This window comes from Triturus cristatus, chromosome 5_1 (assembly GCF_964204655.1).
Source record: "Triturus cristatus chromosome 5_1, aTriCri1.1, whole genome shotgun sequence".
Classification (NCBI taxonomy): Eukaryota; Metazoa; Chordata; class Amphibia; order Caudata; family Salamandridae; genus Triturus; species Triturus cristatus.
This window is the reverse complement of record NC_140587.1, coordinates 100787140-100804338: the sequence shown is the minus strand read 5'-3', so window position 1 is coordinate 100804338 and position 17199 is coordinate 100787140. Positions and strand designations below refer to the sequence as shown.

The 17199-nt window shown below is 46.8% G+C and overlaps 1 protein-coding gene across 5 annotated transcripts in view; it reads left to right on the top strand.

The window, feature by feature from the left end:
- The window catches only part of HGH1 (HGH1 cochaperone), a 152152-nt gene that overhangs the window by 10683 nt on the left and 124270 nt on the right, over positions 1-17199 (top strand). For all 5 annotated transcript variants that reach the window (XM_085604510.1, XM_085604509.1, XM_085604512.1 and 2 more), the window contains exon 2: positions 3704-4281. In XM_085604510.1, the coding sequence (XP_085460636.1) occupies positions 3704-4281 (578 nt within the window). The remainder of the gene's footprint in view (positions 1-3703; positions 4282-17199) is intronic.

Genomic DNA, 17199 nt, shown 5'->3' with positions numbered 1-17199 from the left:
CCTCCAGGCGCGAAACCGCGTTCGGCGGCTTCCGGGTCCGCCGCTAGGGCCACTGGGTAATGTAGTTCGTGCTGGGCTCCACACAGGCCAGGACGGCAGCAGCAGGACAGGGAGCACAGTGCTCCAGCACACCCAGAGAGCAGCAAAGTCACAAGCAGCGGTAAGCACGGCAGTGCAGGCTCTAGGAAAAGATCACCCGCTCTGTCAGTGACAGCCTTCGTGTTTTAAGCGCCTCCAGGCGCGAAACCGCGTTCGGCGGCTTCCGGGTCCGCCGCTAGGGCCACTGGGTAATGTAGTTCGTGCTGGGCTCCACACAGGCCAGGACGGCAGCAGCAGGACAGGGAGCACAGTGCTCCAGCACACCCAGAGAGCAGCAAAGTCACAAGCAGCGGTAAGCACGGCAGTGCAGGCTCTAGGAAAAGATCACCCGCTCTGTCAGTGACAACCTTCGTGTTTTAAGCGCCTCCAGGCGCGAAACCGCGTTCGGCGGCTTCCGGGTCCGCCGCTAGGGCCACTGGGTAATGTAGTTCGTGCTGGGCTCCACACAGGCCAGGACGGCAGCAGCAGGACAGGGAGCACAGTGCTCCAGCACACCCAGAGAGCAGCAAAGTCACAAACAGCGGTAAGCACGGCAGTGCAGGCTCTAGGAAAAGATCACCCGCTCTGTCAGTGACAGCCTTCGTGTTTTAAGCGCCTCCAGGCGCGAAACCGCGTTCGGCGGCTTCCGGGTCCGCCGCTAGGGCCACTGGGTAATGTAGTTCGTGCTGGGCTCCACACAGGCCAGGACGGCAGCAGCAGGACAGGGAGCACAGTGCTCCAGCACACCCAGAGAGCAGCAAAGTCACAAGCAGCGGTAAGCACGGCAGTGCAGGCTCTAGGAAAAGATCACCTCTACACCTCTAGATTCTCGAGACTCAAGTGTAAAGTACCTTTGTGAAGGCGGAGGCAGATTAGGTGTGTTTTGTTGAGACTGTGTTCTAACACAAGAATTTTTGTATATATACTTTTATATATATATTATTATTGGTACGTGTGAAATTGGAATGATATACACACGGGTGTTTTGGGTTATGTTGGTGGGTACATGGCACTTTGATTTATAGAATTTACTCTATATTTACAGGGCACAGACCAGACTGCAGCTGGTTGTTGGCAATGTCCATCCAATAAAGTATGGTAACTTTTAGATTCTTTAATTTGCACTAATAATAGCAGAGTGACGTGATAAGGTCCTGAAGAATGCCACGAACCGTTGAGATCACTAAGGCAGAAACATGTTGACCTTATAATAGGGAATATCTATACCCTTATTCTCACACAGTTTATGTCTATCCTGGGAAGACACTGATTAAAGTTTTTTGTCCCCACATTCAAAATCTCAATTTATTTTTAATTATCCCGATACTTGTTGTGAGTTTATACTATATGGAGTGGTACAGTGGATAAAATTGTCTCTAATTTTGTGACTCGCTAAGTGAGTTTACATGAAAAATATCACAACCATCATCACTGTAAAAGATTGATTAAGCGATAAGTAGGCTGCACACAGTTCTTGAAGCCACCACTTCAAAATTAAGTAGTTCTTGGTGCAAGATGTGAAAGATACAATAGATATGCATGCATACCGCTGGTTATGTACACACAGCATCAGATGTGGGTCTTTAGCTGCAATGGTCATCTGTAATACCTTCAGCTATTTTTGGCTTTTTAGTAAGCATCTCTTTGCATGGTGATTTTTTTTTTTAGCCCAGTTTTAGTGTTAAAAGCATACTACAAGTACTAGATTGCAATCTGCTGCCATCTATAGTATAAGGCCTGGCTAAAGCTGTCTCATATGACATGCGTTTGTGTACGTGGCAGCCATGGGTGGGCCTATTTCAATGGGGTGGGGTAGCTCTAGAAGAAGGGACCTTGAATAGGACCTGTTAGGGTCAGAAGCAACACATAGAGGAGTGGGTGCACACATATGGAACCATCATGCACTATAGGTAGAGGAGCAACCTTACTAATAACATTTCACAGGCCATTGGCAGATACCTAATGTAATCATAGTGTACAGGGAAAGAATAAATGGGAGGTTAAGGAGAGCACAGTGAATCTGGCATTATTGCCATGTATCTTATTTCCATTTATGATTCATGGTATTATATAATTCTGATGGTGTGGGACTTTGTTCCAACACATTCTGTGTTCTGTTCTCCCTGCATCGCAAGACCCACAGTATTGGCTGCAAGGTCCTAGTATATCTCAAGAAAGTGAAATTTCTTGAGATGTACCAATCCCACAACTGATCTTACAGTCCGAAGAGATCACAATAACATAGGTTAACCCTCTTTTGTGTAGTTACTTGTAATATTCTGGGAGGCTTGAGGGTTGCGCCTTACATAGCTTCTAGTTTATTATGATATGGAACTCCCATGGAGGTCCACAAAATTACACACTACAGATAAAACAAGAAATGCATTTATTCATTAAATAGTCCTTCCTTTGTTAGAATCGGCCTCCTTAAAATCTATTATCATACATACTGTACGGAATACAGGGCCCGATAAAACAGTCATCTAAAACAACAAAGTGCTAAGTGCCACATACAAGGAGCGAAATAGAACAAAGCATTCCTATAGAGCAAGAGAATAAATATTAGGACGCATATACAACCAAATAAACAACCATCAAAATATTACAGCATGAGAAATAGCATTAAAATGACCTGATAAATAGACAAGAAAGTTTAAAAAGATTGATAAATCCTATGACAGACCATTTTAGTTGGTGAGGACAAGACAGATAGACAGGCCTTATGGGTGGAATGAATATTGAGTTTGATGTATGAGGCCTAGCCGTTTGCAACTCCGGACACACAAATAACACGATTAAAATCTTGAACTTCTAAACAACACGTTTCGCAGATTCTCTTCTCTTTCGATATATTATCCCAAATGCCAGTAATTTCTCTTAGGGGCAACAAATGGAGTCTCAATAAGAGCATCAATCTTCTAATCCCATGAGGTAAGTTCCAAGTTAAATAGGGCTGTGGTTTGTTCCCCAGTGCGCTCCCACAAACCACCTCATTACATGACTTGGGCTGACTTAAAGCAATATCTCTGGCCAGACTAACGGAGGTCACAGACTTCTTTATAAATAGCTTTAATACAGACTTTGGCATTGGGGGTCAATGTTCCAGCTAAGCCCAAATTACTCGTTGGCTTGCTCAAAGTACCAAACGAATGTTAATTGTTCTATCAGCTTAGCAAAGATTTCCACTCTCAAGGCAGCCCTAAGTGTACCCTCTTCTCCCCAGAGGAGGGAATTACCCTACCTCAAAACCGCTGCCAGGGATAAAATATATGAGGCGAGTAAGCCAAATTCAAGACGTAAAGCATGGTGTGGCGGCCAGAGAGGTTAGGTTACAGATTTGACGCAGTATTTGACATAGCTTCTCTCTCCCCCTTCTGGACATGTACCCAGGGTATTGGCTCCAAAAGGTATAAAATGTTGCTAGGCATTGGCATTACAGGTCTTATTTTTATTCTGTCTCATTTCAGCCTGCAGAAACTGTGCATCATCGAGTACGTACTCAGTCAGTAAAGTGTGGATTTGATATATCTGAAGTTGCTGTTTCTTACCATGATTTGGTTAGGTCATTCTTACACATATATTTCAGCTGTCCCAAGCTAAACTTGTCTTCCCTTCTTTACCATAGGAAAGAAATTTCTCAGTCTTGCCAACTTATGCCATAGCCATGGATGAGACGCAAGCAAAGGAGCTTTTGTCTTTCCTCAGCCTCAGCACCAGGCCAGATTTGAAGGGTCAGGCAACTGAGTACATTCTAGGATTGACTGGGGATGTAGAGGGCCGGAGGTGCCTCATTGCTCACCTCGACATTCTCAGGGCACTCCTGACTTTGACTTCTGACCTCTCCTTGGCTATTGTGAAGGACAGCTATCACTCCCTCATCAACCTTTCGGCAGACCCTGCTGCTCACCAAGCTCTCACTGAAGAGGTGAATCTTCTGCCCGTGCTCTTGAAGCGCCTGCTGGATCCGGACTTTGACTTCGCTGACCAGATCTGCACGCTGCTGTCCAACCTGTCACGCGAGGAGCGCATGTGCCGGCGTGTCTTCCAGGCCATGCAGGAGGAAGGTGTGGGTCTGGCCAAGGTGGTCGAGATATTCTGCACCGAGGGATATAACCATAAAGCCTCACTGCACTACATCGGGCCTTTGCTGTCCAACCTGACGCAGCTCCCGGAGACAAGAGAATTTATACTGGACAGGGAGAGGTGAGTGTGAACTTGCAATGACCACAGGCACACGTTATTGTAATGTCTAGCCATTGTGGTATCTAGTCATCTGTTAGTAATCACTAAATATTGAAGGCTATCGATGATGATCCAGATTACTCAAATATTACCAAGCATAACAAGTTGATATGGAATGCTGCACCTGTTACTCTTTCTTTAACATCATCACTATTAAATAAAATAGAATCGGTTAAATGGGATATTTCATACAGTAGACTAAATATGCCTAGTTGATTGCTGCATTCTGGCACATCTACCACCTTGTGTGAATTTTGTGAATAACATTGTGACGACATGCATATTTAAAGAGACATTGGTAAAACCAGTTGGTCTGGTATTTCATATCCTGCAATGCTTGTTTGCTTTGCCATACTTTATTAAACCACAGCTGAGCTAGGTTGAAAAAAAAAGCGTGCGTGGCTCGCCACCTTAGGATGTTTTTGACTTACTTTATAATTCTTTACCATTCTGGAGTGGCAGACTCTTTTAGAAGAACTGCAGCAATCATGTTTGTTGAACTGAAACAAATTATAAACAAGCATTGTCAAAGCCAAATTCGTATGCTGTTGGCTGCCAGCCTGTTGTCTATGGCAAAGCCGGTTTTATTTGTAATGGTTTTAAAGCAGCACATTTTTACTCTTGCTGAATTGATCCACAGAGGAATGCAGTGCAGAGCACTGAGCTCCAAATCGGGCAGATTCTGGGGTCCTGCTGTCCTAATTGTGATGGCACACTGTTTAAAAAAAGAAGAGTGCATCTAGCTGTAATAAATAACATTCCAGCCCTGCAGCAACAGCATGCACAAGTACAGAATAATTCTCCGAGAGCCTGAAATATAGACAGGGCCACTGGAATATTTTTCGGCAGACTGGGGATAATGATGTAGGTACACAAACGCACCCCACTATTTGATGAATGTGTGACTATAGGAGCCATGCCACGCCCCTGTATTTGACCATGTCATAAAGCATTCACCCAAGTTGGGCTGTTACCTCCATGCAAATAAGGTAGGAAGTCTTCATTTCACATGGATGTAGAGGTGTTATTTTGGTTCAGGAGGGATATAATATCTCTACCATTTTCAGCCGTGATGAATGCCTGAGATTGTATGTTAGGCTAGTATATGGGCAGAAACATGTTGGCAGGAAGATAGGTCTGAGGCCCACAATGTCCGGAAGCATCCCCTTTGGCAGTAAAATAGATGTGAGGGTCACAGTGCCCATAAACATCCCTTCTCTTCTTTTAACCATACCTAGGGTACCTAATAAGAAAGGGACATCACATGTGGAGAAGTGTGGCTCACTGGTTAGAGGCGGCAGACCCGTAAGCAGAGAATCGGCCAGGGACCAGGGTTCAATTCCCGACGCGGCAGGGTCGTGGAAAAGGGTCAAAACTGACTCGATAATTCTCGCCTCGGTACCTACTCTAACCAGGAACACACTCGGCAACTCTGGGCATTAAGCTTGCCTCATCTCTACAACGGTCCCCCACAGCCGCCGGGGATGCCTGGTTTCACCTTGGAGATACCCAGAAAGGGACCATCTCACAGGGATAGCCAGGACGGGTTCCCCAGCGGTTTATAGCGCCGGGACACTTCCAAGTAGCTGTGCGTTGAATAAATTAACATAACATAACATCCTATAGGTTTACCCTGAAGGGTATTTAGCTGGATTCCCTCGATTATCCAGAAATAATAATTTATCAAGAACTGCCTCATACTCATTAGGTTGAATCCATCCTGGTAGTATCACCTTACCAGGGTGGGGTGAGGCAACCTATGATGAAGCATGCCACATTACATGGGTGAGGATTCCTTATCCAGAACTACTTGAGCTGGTGTCTCAATTTAGGGATATTGAACTTGGGATACAATCCTTTTCCGGTTTCTCTTTTGATGCCCTGTACTTATTGTGATTAGATGTATTACCTGTTTGGAAGACATACAGTGTGCATTTTGTTTTCCTCTTGATCTCCTTGTGTGATTACTTAAACAACATTCCAGTATAGCAGTAACAGAAAGCTCACATATAGAAAAGGGCTTAACTGGTGAAAAGGGTGCCAGGGTCCTTCTCAGGAGGCCACTCCAGCGTGCACCACCCATTGCCTATCCCAGCTCTTTGAACAGCAGTAACAACACAACTACTACGCATCACACTCAATTCAGATGATTCTAGGCCCCCTAAAGCTATAAACATGGCTTGTGAGGCAGGTATTAGTCAATTTAAATGTATATTGGTTTAACAAACAACTGTTGTGCTTGTCTCCAAATTAGTCAAGCAGTGCCATCTTGTGGCAGACAATCAATCAAACATTTGTAAAGCGCGCTACTCACCCATGAGGGTCTCAAGGCGCTGGAGGGGAGGGGTAGGGAGCAGCTACTGATCAAATAGCCAGGTCTTAAGGCTTCTCCTGAAGGTCAGCCGGTCCTGGGTCTGTCGTAGGTGGATGGGGACGATGTTCCTGGCGGTGAGGTGGGAGAAGGATCTGCCGCCAGTGGTTGTTCAGTGGATGCGTGGGACGGTGGTGAGGGCGCGGTCAGCGGAGCGGAGCTGGCAGTTGGAGGTGTAGAAGGTGAGTCGCTTGTTGAGGTATGCTGGTCTGGCGTCGTGGAGTGCTTTAGGAGTGTGGGTGAGGAGCTTGAAGGTGATCCTCTTGTTGACGGGAAGCCAGTGCAGGCCTTCAGGTGGGCGGTGATGTGGCTGTGGCAGGGGATGTCGAGGATGAGCCGTGCAGAGACGTTTTGTATGCGTTGGAGACTCTTCTGGAGTTTGGCCGTGGTACTCGCATAGAGGGCGTTGCCGTAGTCCAGCCTGCTGGTGATGAGGGCCTGGGTGACCGTCCTTCTGGTTCGGTGGGGATCCATCTGTAGATCTTGCGAAGCTTGCGGAGGGTGTTGAAGCAGGAGGAGGAGACGGCGTTGACTTGTTGGGTCATTGACAGGGAAGAGTCCAGGATGAACCCAAGGTTGTGTACGTGGTCTGTGGGTGTCGGCGCAGTCCCCAGCGAGGCTGGCCACCATGAGTCGTCCCAGGCGGAAGGGGTGGAGCCGAGGATGAGAACCTCCGTCTTGTCCGAGTTCAGTTTCAGGCGACGGCCTTCATCCCTGCGTGGAAGTTGGATTTGGCGGTGGCGGGGTCTTTGGTGAGGGAGAGGATCAGCTGGGTGTCGGCGTATGAAACTAGGTTGAGGTCGTGTGATCGGACGATGTTGGTGAGCGGTGTCATGTAGACGTTGAAGAGGGTCGGGCTGAGGGATGATCCTTGGGGTACGCCGCAGGTGATCTTGGTGGCTTCGGATCGGAATGAAGGGAGGCGGACTTTCTGGCTTCTGTCGGTGAGGAAGAAGGTGATCCAGTCCAGGGCTTTGTTACGGATCCCCGCGTTGTGAAGGCGTGTGCGCAGGGTGTGATGGCAGACGGTGTCGCAGGCGGCCGAGAGGTCCAAGAGGAGGAGGACTGCCGTTGTCCAGCAGGGCCCTGATGTCGTGGCGGCGATTAGGGTGTTTTCGTTACTGTGGTTGCTGCGGAATCCAGATTGGGACGAGTCCAGGGTGGTGTTCTCTTCGAGGAATTGGGTCAGTTGTCTGTTGGCGATCTTCTCGATGACTTTCACCGGGAACAGGAGCAGGGAGATGGGGGCAGGGGTCTGATGGTGAGCCGGAGTGGATGGTGTTCATGGTCTTGATGGTGTCTTCGTCGTTGACGTGGTTCCAGGAGAACAGGAGGCTGGGGGGTGGTGGGTCTGGGGTGTCAGCGGGTCTGGGGTGTCAGCGGCTGTTGGAGAGGTCTGGGTGTGCCTTATGTCTTTAAGCATCTTTTGGTAAGTATAGAGTTAAAGTTGGAACTTAACATTTGGTTCTAGAATTATAGAATTGTAGGATGTATTAGTGTTCTGTATGTTGGGTCAGAACTACTGGGAGACCGTTTATGCCGGAAGTGTCCTTTCCAGCAGGGTTTGGAATAAAGGAAACCAGTTCTTAACTGCATCGTGTTTGCTGCCTTTATTTGGCAGATACATCATCATTTTGGCGACGATTGATGGTCCAACCCCCGCCCACATGACCTCTCTTACCACCCACTGCATGCAGTTTGTAGTCGCTCTCCTTTCCTACAACGTGAATTTCATTCACACATCTTCAGTAAAAAAAAGAGTATCACTGCCAGGGAACTCCGCCTGCGGCGTGAGTCAAGAATTCCCTTTTTTCCTACAGCGCTTACTTCTTTAGTCACTGTTTATCTTTGAGTTTCATGTTCTTTGTTTGCCACTGCATCCCGCACCGTTCTCCTTGGAACGCAAAGACTTTACTGCATTGCGGGCACTTCTCGTAAGTTCCACGCCAGGACCAGGACGTGCGAGGTCAAGCTGCGAAACCTTACGTGTGGCCATCTTTAATTATTCCCGAACTCTTCAGTTCGTTTCAGATGATTACCGATCGCTCTTTCCAACGCACGTGTCAGCTGTTGCTGGAGGACAACTTTGTCTAGAACGAGTACAGCATCATTCACCAAGGAACTTGTTGTACTGTAGTAAGAAGTTTTTTTTTTTTATACAGTATTTATTTTCGCTCCTTATTTTCTCCTTATCCTTTGCTGCATTATATCATTGACTGTTGCTGCATTTTATCGTTGACTGCGTGTCTCTCTCAAAACCTGCCAGTTCGTCTTTAGTTGCAGCAAATCCCACACCTGCTATAAATGTCAGCATTAATCTTAATACTCCCAAGGAATTTTTAACTAATCCCGGGGAACCTACTGTGAAATGGCAAGAGTGGAAGGAATATTTTGTTAATTATATCGCTACCTTAGAGGACAGTGGTTGCGATTTGTCACCTGAAAGTAAAAAACGAATTTTAATGCATTGTTTAGGACCTGAAGGCCTTAGGGTATATACGCAAATGCAAAAAGTTGAAAAGTGGTGATTTTGACACATTTAAATGTGCTATTGCAGATCTTGATGACCGTTATTCGCTGGTTGTGTGTGCAGCGGTATCCAGACGTGCATTTTACAAATGCAAGCAAGATTCAAATGAGTCTATTGAAGACTGTTTCGGCACTTAAAAATTTGGACATCAAATGTAAATGCGGATCTTTAAACAATGATATGATCAGGGACCAGATTGTTATGTGTACAAAGAATAAACACATTCAACATAGGTTATGGATTGAAGGTGAGGCAAGCCTCAAGGATATTATTACTTTAGTAAAAAAAGGAATTATAGGACATTTTGCAAAAGTATGTGGAAGAAAAGGTAATAAGAAGAGTCACGTAGCATGTGTAGCGGAGAATGGTTCAGGCTTGTCAGGTAATGACTGATGAGTCTCCTGAGAATCCTAACACCATTCTCACAGGTGTAAAGAAAAATGTTGTTTTGAATGTAAATGGAGATAATAGCAACAAACCTATGTGCTTGATCTCCTTTGGTGGCATAGTTTTACAAGTTGCAGCAGACTCTGGTTCACCATTCACTATTATTGCTCGCTCTATCTGGGAAGATAAGTTTATGAATACTATGGGTCCTTATTTACAACCCACTGATGTAAATCCTGAAAATTTAACTGGAGAAAAATTGAAATGTTAGGATACAGAACTCTTGTTTTCGAGTTCAAAGGCAGAAGAGCATTGTGTAAGCTGTATGTGGCTGCTGATGGACCCTCTGTATTAGTGTGGAGGGATCATCATTCATTGAATATTATTCTTGATCCCAGTAGTTCTGAACAAGTACTAGTTATGTGTGATGCTGAGGAAACAAAAAAATGGGTCTTGAAAGAATTTCAAAGTGTTTTTAGTGGTGAAATTGGAAAACTGGAAGGATTTATACACATGATTCGTTTTAAGTTGGATGCTGTTCCCAAAATTCATAAAGGACTCTCACATTCCCCTTATGGTACGAGATGAAGTTAAGGAAGAAATTAAAAAAATTACAAGACTCGCGCATTATTGAACCTGTAGAAGCCTCCGAATGGGTTTCTCCCATTGTTATTGCTAGACGTTCCAATGGCAAAATGTGTATGTGCATTGATTTGAAGCATTTGAACGATAACATCCTAGTAGACCAATTCCCATTAACCAGAATGGATGAGATGCTGTCCCTAACGAAAGGTGCTAAATGGTTTTCAACCATTTACCTCGATTTGGGGGACCACTTAAAGGTGCAGGGTCCACCCTTCGTCCACGGGTCCGGGATACAAACTGAGACCAACACTGGAGCGCCGAGAGAAAGGATATTTATTACATTCTCATGAGATGGAGAGAGAGCATCGGCAACCGACACCCGCAGCTTGTCTGAGGAGGCAATCTCCTGAGTGCTTTGCTTCTGCACCTTGTATACCCTTCATCCTCACCCTGTGCGTGCTAGGTGAACAATAACAAACACCAATAATTTACAGACAAGCAATGGTCAGTTATGATGCAATCAGCAGGTGGTGGCTGTTTAGCCCCTGCAGGGCATAGGTGAAAAAGGTATGATTATATGTCAAACACAGGTTAATCTGATAAGTCCACTGATGGTAGCGGTAAGGCCCCTGTAGGGTGTAGGTGAAAAGCATGTTTATACGACAAGTAAAGTTTGATCAGATAAGTCTGCAGATGGTAGTTGTTGGACCCCTGCAGGGCACAGGCGAGAGGAATGATTACACAGCAGGCAGAGGTCAATCTGATAGGCCTGCAGATGGTAGCTGTTGGACGCCTGCAGGGCATAGTGTGCAGGGTGAGGACGATAAACATCTGGGAAACTCCCTGTCCGACTGGTTGAGCATGGGCTGGTCAGTTTGTGGCAGGTCAAAGCACGAACAGGGTGTGAGCGTCCGTGCAGGAATGTGGGAGGTCAAAAGTGGAGCTCCAAAGTGATCGTGAAAGAGAGAGAAGGTCCGTCATGAAGTGTATAGCACAAAATGGCGGAGTGAATGGCAAGATAACAGACCTACTTTTCAACAGTCCCTCCTTTTGCCATAAGCGAAACCATTTTTTTTTTAGTCAATTACAATGTTCATCAATAGCTGTGTCTCGCGTTCAGTCCTGATTTTATCGTTCTTGACCTGTTGCATTTACGGGGACTGACTTGATAGCATTTGCACAGAGGCCACAGAGTAGGGGACCACATTGAAGGCAAAGACAACAAAAGAGAACCAGGGCAAGAGGTATCAGGATGATCATTAGAACCTTCCATCCCCATGTCAGCAGAAGTTGCCATATCCAAGAACCAAGGGACCATGAGTCTGTATCTCGATGGAGGTCAGAGGCTAATTGATGGAGTGCGGAAATAGCCTTGTAGACAGATGATGAATGATCCGGAACATACACGCAACAGCTGGCGCCGATGATGCGACATGCTCCTCCGCGGTCAGCTAGGATGACATCAAGGACCATGCGATTTTGTAGAGTGACGAGGCGTACCGCTTGGAGCTCCGCAGTGTTGTTGGCCTAAATACCAGCTGTGATGTTGACGGTGTCTTCCATGACTCTGGTGAGGTGGCGAATGGCTCCGCTGTTTGCCATTGGTCCCCAGAAGGGAAGGATGCCCTTCATAGCATCCAGGAATTGTTGAGAGGTTGTGTCTGTTTGTTCACCCACATCGTTGCTGCGGCGGGCGCGATGATGAAGAGGAGAAGCAATGTAGACAGGGGGAAGGAGGAAAGCTATGTAACATGTGCCTCCCCAGTTCTCGTGAAGCCAAGTGTATGCCTTTGTTCCACACACGAAGCAGGTGTTTGGGGAGGCAACAAGGGGCGGTGGATATGTCGTATTCAGAGTTGTTGTCACGACACAAGAGCTGTCCCCAACGTACTCAATACCTAAGCCTCTGATACACATTGGTCCAGGAATGCGAACAACAGCTAGCGGTGGGGTCCGCTTGGCGGGTGTCCTTGCTTTAAAGCTGGAGAAGCATATACCTACTGGTAGAGTTGAATACCAGCATTTCCTCCTTCTCATCCTCAGACATGCGTGTAGAATTGTTCTTTGGACAAACAGCATTGCCGGTTTTTTTCTGCCAGAACTTATCTTGCAATTGTTGGAGAGTGATGTCGGCAAGGCCGCTGGACCGATGGGCGCCCATGATGAGCGACATCCAGGCAGCGCAAGAGGCGTGTATAGAGTAAGAGAGGAAGGATATGTTATTCTCCGTGGAGTGAGGCAGGAGACCACAGACCCAACAGTTTGTTTTGTTCAATACCTCATTATGTTGATTCAACATTTGGATGAAGGTGTTGTTCCAAAACTCTTGTCGCCTATTTTGAAGATAAGAGGACAAGGAGACATGGGAATGTTCAGGAGGCGTGGCATCAGTGGGCAATATGGTATCCTTGGCTGGTGCCCCTTCCTCTAGGATCCAGAAGAGGATGCCAAAGATAATAGTGAGGAGGAGGACTGTTTTCAAAGCTATTGACCTGTTATTATGCAGTTTGTTACATAGTGCTATCTTCTTGTTGGAAAGTTCCATGGTTTCTTTGTTTGTCATAATCAGTCTTCTTTTGGGCTGTACAGCTGTTGGAGAGAAAAGGTGAGCCCTACCCGTCGCGGGTAGCTGGTGGTTGCTTCTCCTGGCTAGGCTTCTCAGTACCCCGCTACCTGGAGTACCAATCCACCCTTCCAGATAATACTACCGCCCTGCGACTTTTGGCTCACCTCCCCTGTCCGGTTGCTGGAGCTCCAGAAGCCGTGCGTGGGCGGAGGTTGTATCTTTCTTTAGTTGGCACGGTGTTATCTTTGAATAATTCCAGTTCTGGTTCTGGGAGACCACACACAGGGGGTCGCACGTTAGAACTTCCTTGTTAGGTGGACAAGGTAGGATCAGTTTGAGTGATGCTGGGGATCTTCCGGCAGTGCACAGCATGGATCCAGGATTTCTTGCCTTCCACTTGCGGGGCCGTTCTAGTGGTCAGAAGGACTAGCAGGGGCTCTTTCCACCGGGGTTCCAGCATCTTCTTTTGAGCAAAACTTTTTACCATAACGAAGTGGCCCGGTAGGATGGCATTTCCCGGGCCTGGTGGATCGATCAGGCAATGCATTCTGGACCTGCTGATGAATGGAAGACAATGTTTGTGTAAGTACGGACAAATAATCACTCAACAATTCACAAGGGGAATCAGACAATGTGGTAGCAGGGGGTGCGCCCCAGATGTTCATTGGGAGTCCAAAGACCACCTCATACGGAGTCAAAGAGGTGCGGGAATGCGGGACAGATCTTTTTGATAGAAGGGACAGTGGTAGTGCATCTGGCCATTTTAGCCCCATAGTTTCTACTATTTTGGCTAGTTTCGATTTGATCGTGGCATTGTATCTTTCCACTAGGCCTGCTGATTGGGGGTGGAAGATGGCATGACATTTTTGTTGAACCCCTAATCCTGATAGTATATGCTTGACTATTTCTCCAATTAAATGACTCCCACTGTCACTCCATAGGACTCGGCAAAGGCCGTAGCGGGGAAAGAATTCCTTCAGCAGTATCTTGGCGGTGGTTAGGGCAGTGTTGTCTCTAACTTGGTAAGCCTCCACCCATTTGCTGAACGCGCAAACAACCACCAAAACATATTAAAGGTTGTTGCATCGTTCCATTTGGATATAATCCATTTGCAGCACTTCAAAAGGTGATGTGAGGATAGCATATCCTGCCCCTTTACCTACATTGGAGACAAACCAAACACTTGGACCAGCCTGGAGGCGGTAGACCGGAGTTGGTTGTTATCCCACACTTCCTGTAATATTTTAGTCATAGTGGCAGCATTGGTGTGTGCTGGCAAATGAGTCATGTTCAACAATGGGAGGAGATAAGCATTTGGCAATTTCCAAAGTGTTGCATCTTTGGATCGCCGACAATTTTCTTCATCAAGCATGCCCTCCTTCTCCCAATTTTGAAGTTCATTAGAGGTGGCAGTGGATTGGATGTCCCGGATCTGTTGTCTAACATCATGCTACTTCTCTGCTTGGTATTTTACTATGTACATAGGGGTATGTAGTCTTTCCTGTGCTGTAGCGTGGGCTGTCTCATCAGCAAAGGCATTTCCTAATCCTATTTCGTCTGTGACCTGCTTGTGTGCGTTGCATTTAACAATAGCTAATGTTCTGGGTAGTGTCAATGCTTGAAGCAATGCAGTGACTAAGTCACCATGCTGAATGGGCGTACCATGTGACGTTAAGGACCCTCTCTCCTTCCAAAGGATACCAAAACTGTGGGCCAGTCCAAAGGCGTACTGGCTGTTGGTATAGATGGTGACAGCGAGATCCTGGCTAAGGATACAAGCGCGGGTGAGAGCTATAAGTTCTGCGGCCTGTGCCGATTTCTGAGGTATGCGTGCAGTCTCAACAATGGTATTGGTAGTGGTGACGGCATAGGCAGCAGATGTGGTACCGTTTGATAGTTTAATACAAGACCCGTCCACCCACAATTGCCCATCCTGTTCCGTGAGAGTGGTGTCTTTTAAGTCTACCCGTCCCTTAGTCTGTTGTTCTGTTCGAAAGAGGCAGTCATGTGGAATGTCTGGGATGTCAGGATCTGGTGTGGGCAGGAGTGTGGCAGGATTCAAGGTCGCACATCTCTTTAGCGTTATATGGGGTGCTAACAGCGTAAGTTCGTATCCTGTTAGTCGTGCACTAGTGAGGTGTTGTGTCTTTGTCTGATTCAGTAATATGTCGACTGCGTGTGGAACTAATACCGTCAATCTAGATCCCAACACAATCCCTTCACTTTGTCGGATAAAGACGGCCGCTGCTGTAACCGCTCTAAGGCAAGAGGGCAGACCTCGGACCACAGGGTCTAGGGTGGCCGAAAAGTAAGCGCATGGGCGTTGTTTGGTGCCGTGAATTTGGGTCAGGACTGAAAGAGCACATCCTGAGCGCTCATGGGTGTAGAGGCAGAAGGGTCTAGAGTAATCGGGTGTGCCCAGTACTGGTGCAGAGCAAAGAGCGTGGCACAAGTCTTGAAAGGCTTGGTCGTGTTCATGTGTCCAAGGAAGAGGTGTGGGTGTGTCTTTTGTAAGCAAAGCAAAGAGTGGCTTAACTATGAGGGAATAATTTGGTATCCATTGGCGACAAAAGGAAGTGAGACCAATTAGTGCACAAACATCTCTTTGGGTGGTGGGAGAGAAAAGGTGTAGTATTGTTTGGATGCGGTCAGGTGTGCGAGTACGTCCTTCCTTAGACAGCAGATGGTCGAGGTAGGTCACCTGCTGTCTACAATACTGTAGCTTATTCTTGGATACCTTATGGCCCTGTGATGCCAAAAAGCGCAGTGTAGTAAGAGAGGCAGTGCGAGCCAGGGCTGGAGTGTCTGCAGCCAACAGAATGTCATCGACATATTGGATGAGAACAGCGCCGGGTGGTAACTGTATTTGGTCGAGCTGTTGTTTAAGGGCCTGGCTGTAGATGCTAGGGCTTTCGGTATACCCTTGAGGAGCCCGACAGAATCTGTACGATCTGTTTTTTATGGTGAAACCAAAAAGATAGCGAGACTCAGGATGTATTGGTATGGAGAAAAAGGCATTTTTTAGATCTATTACTGTGAAGGTGGTAGCAGTTGAGGGGATCATTGTCCTTATTGTTGTTATGTCAGAAGACCACAGGAGATTGTGGGACCACTATTTTGTTAATTGCGCGGAGGTCAATGACAAAACGGTATATTTTCTCTGAAGTGGATGTACGTTTCAAAACTGGAAGGATGGGGCTATAGCAAATGTTAGACTGAACTTCCTCAACTACCCCAGCTGCAATCATATCCTGTACTATAGTCATGAGAGCCTTTTCACCGTCTGCAGAAATTTTATACTGAGGGAGGCGAGGAAGAGGTGCATTCTGTTTTACTGTTATGTGGACAGGATCCATCACAATCTCCCCCACGTCGGTGTCCATGATGGCCCACAGGGTGTCCTGTAACTGGGACAAATCCTGCTGTTCGGAATCAGTGAGACAATAAAGGCGGGATTCATAACCAAGGGGGCAATCATTATCAAACAGTATGACTCTGACATTCTGAGGAGAACAGCGAATGGTGGCTCTGAAATGCTTTAAGAGATCAATGCCCATCAAATTGTCTGGGCAGTTCGGGGAGAGCAGAAAAGAGGCCATCACTGCGTTCCCCTGTATGTCCAGGGGCACCTCAGTAGAAAGGGGGTTGGTGGAGTGCGTGCCGTCAAATCCTACAGATGTGACCGATAAGCCAGACAGGGGCGCCCTAGGAATCAGCTTATGTGAGAGGGCACTTCTAGAGGCCCCTGTGTCGACCAAGAGTTCCAACCACTGAAGCTGTGACATAGGGCCCTGATTGATCAACTGGAAGTTCCACTGGTTCCTTTCCCTGTCCCTGGCTGTCTCATGCAAATGCATTGTCGGGGAAGTGGTCACCAGAAAAATCGTGTGCAAAAGCCTGTCTATTGTTATCGAAGACATTGGGGCGTTGTCTGTTGGAGGGTGGGACTCTTCCTCTACTCAGTCCCCTTCCTCAACCCATTGTATTTCGCTGTAGAAGAGGACAATCTGCACGCCAGTGGCCTGTTTTCTTACAATATGTGCATTGGTCCTGGGACAGTTGACGTGGGGGTGGGTGTGTTCCAGCAGTTGTGGGCATATAATTATACTGTGGATCTCTACCGTTTCCTCCCCTGCTGATGCTTATTTGGGAAAGTATTACTTTCTCCTTAAGTTCTTTTCTTTTCATATCTTTTCCTTCCTCTATCTTATTCTGCAGATGTTCATAATATTGGGCCATAGTCAAGATCTGTGTGGGTGTTGCAGCAGGCCACGTCCTTTCACTACTCTGTAACTTTGTGGAGATGGGTGGCGACAATCCTTTAACAAAAGTCTGAACTAGTAAGTGTCGACCTGTCTCAGTCGTCGAGTCCTGTCCACTATAGTCAATAAACACCTGGCTGAGGCGGGAGAAGTACTCAGATCTAGTTTCCTCAGATTT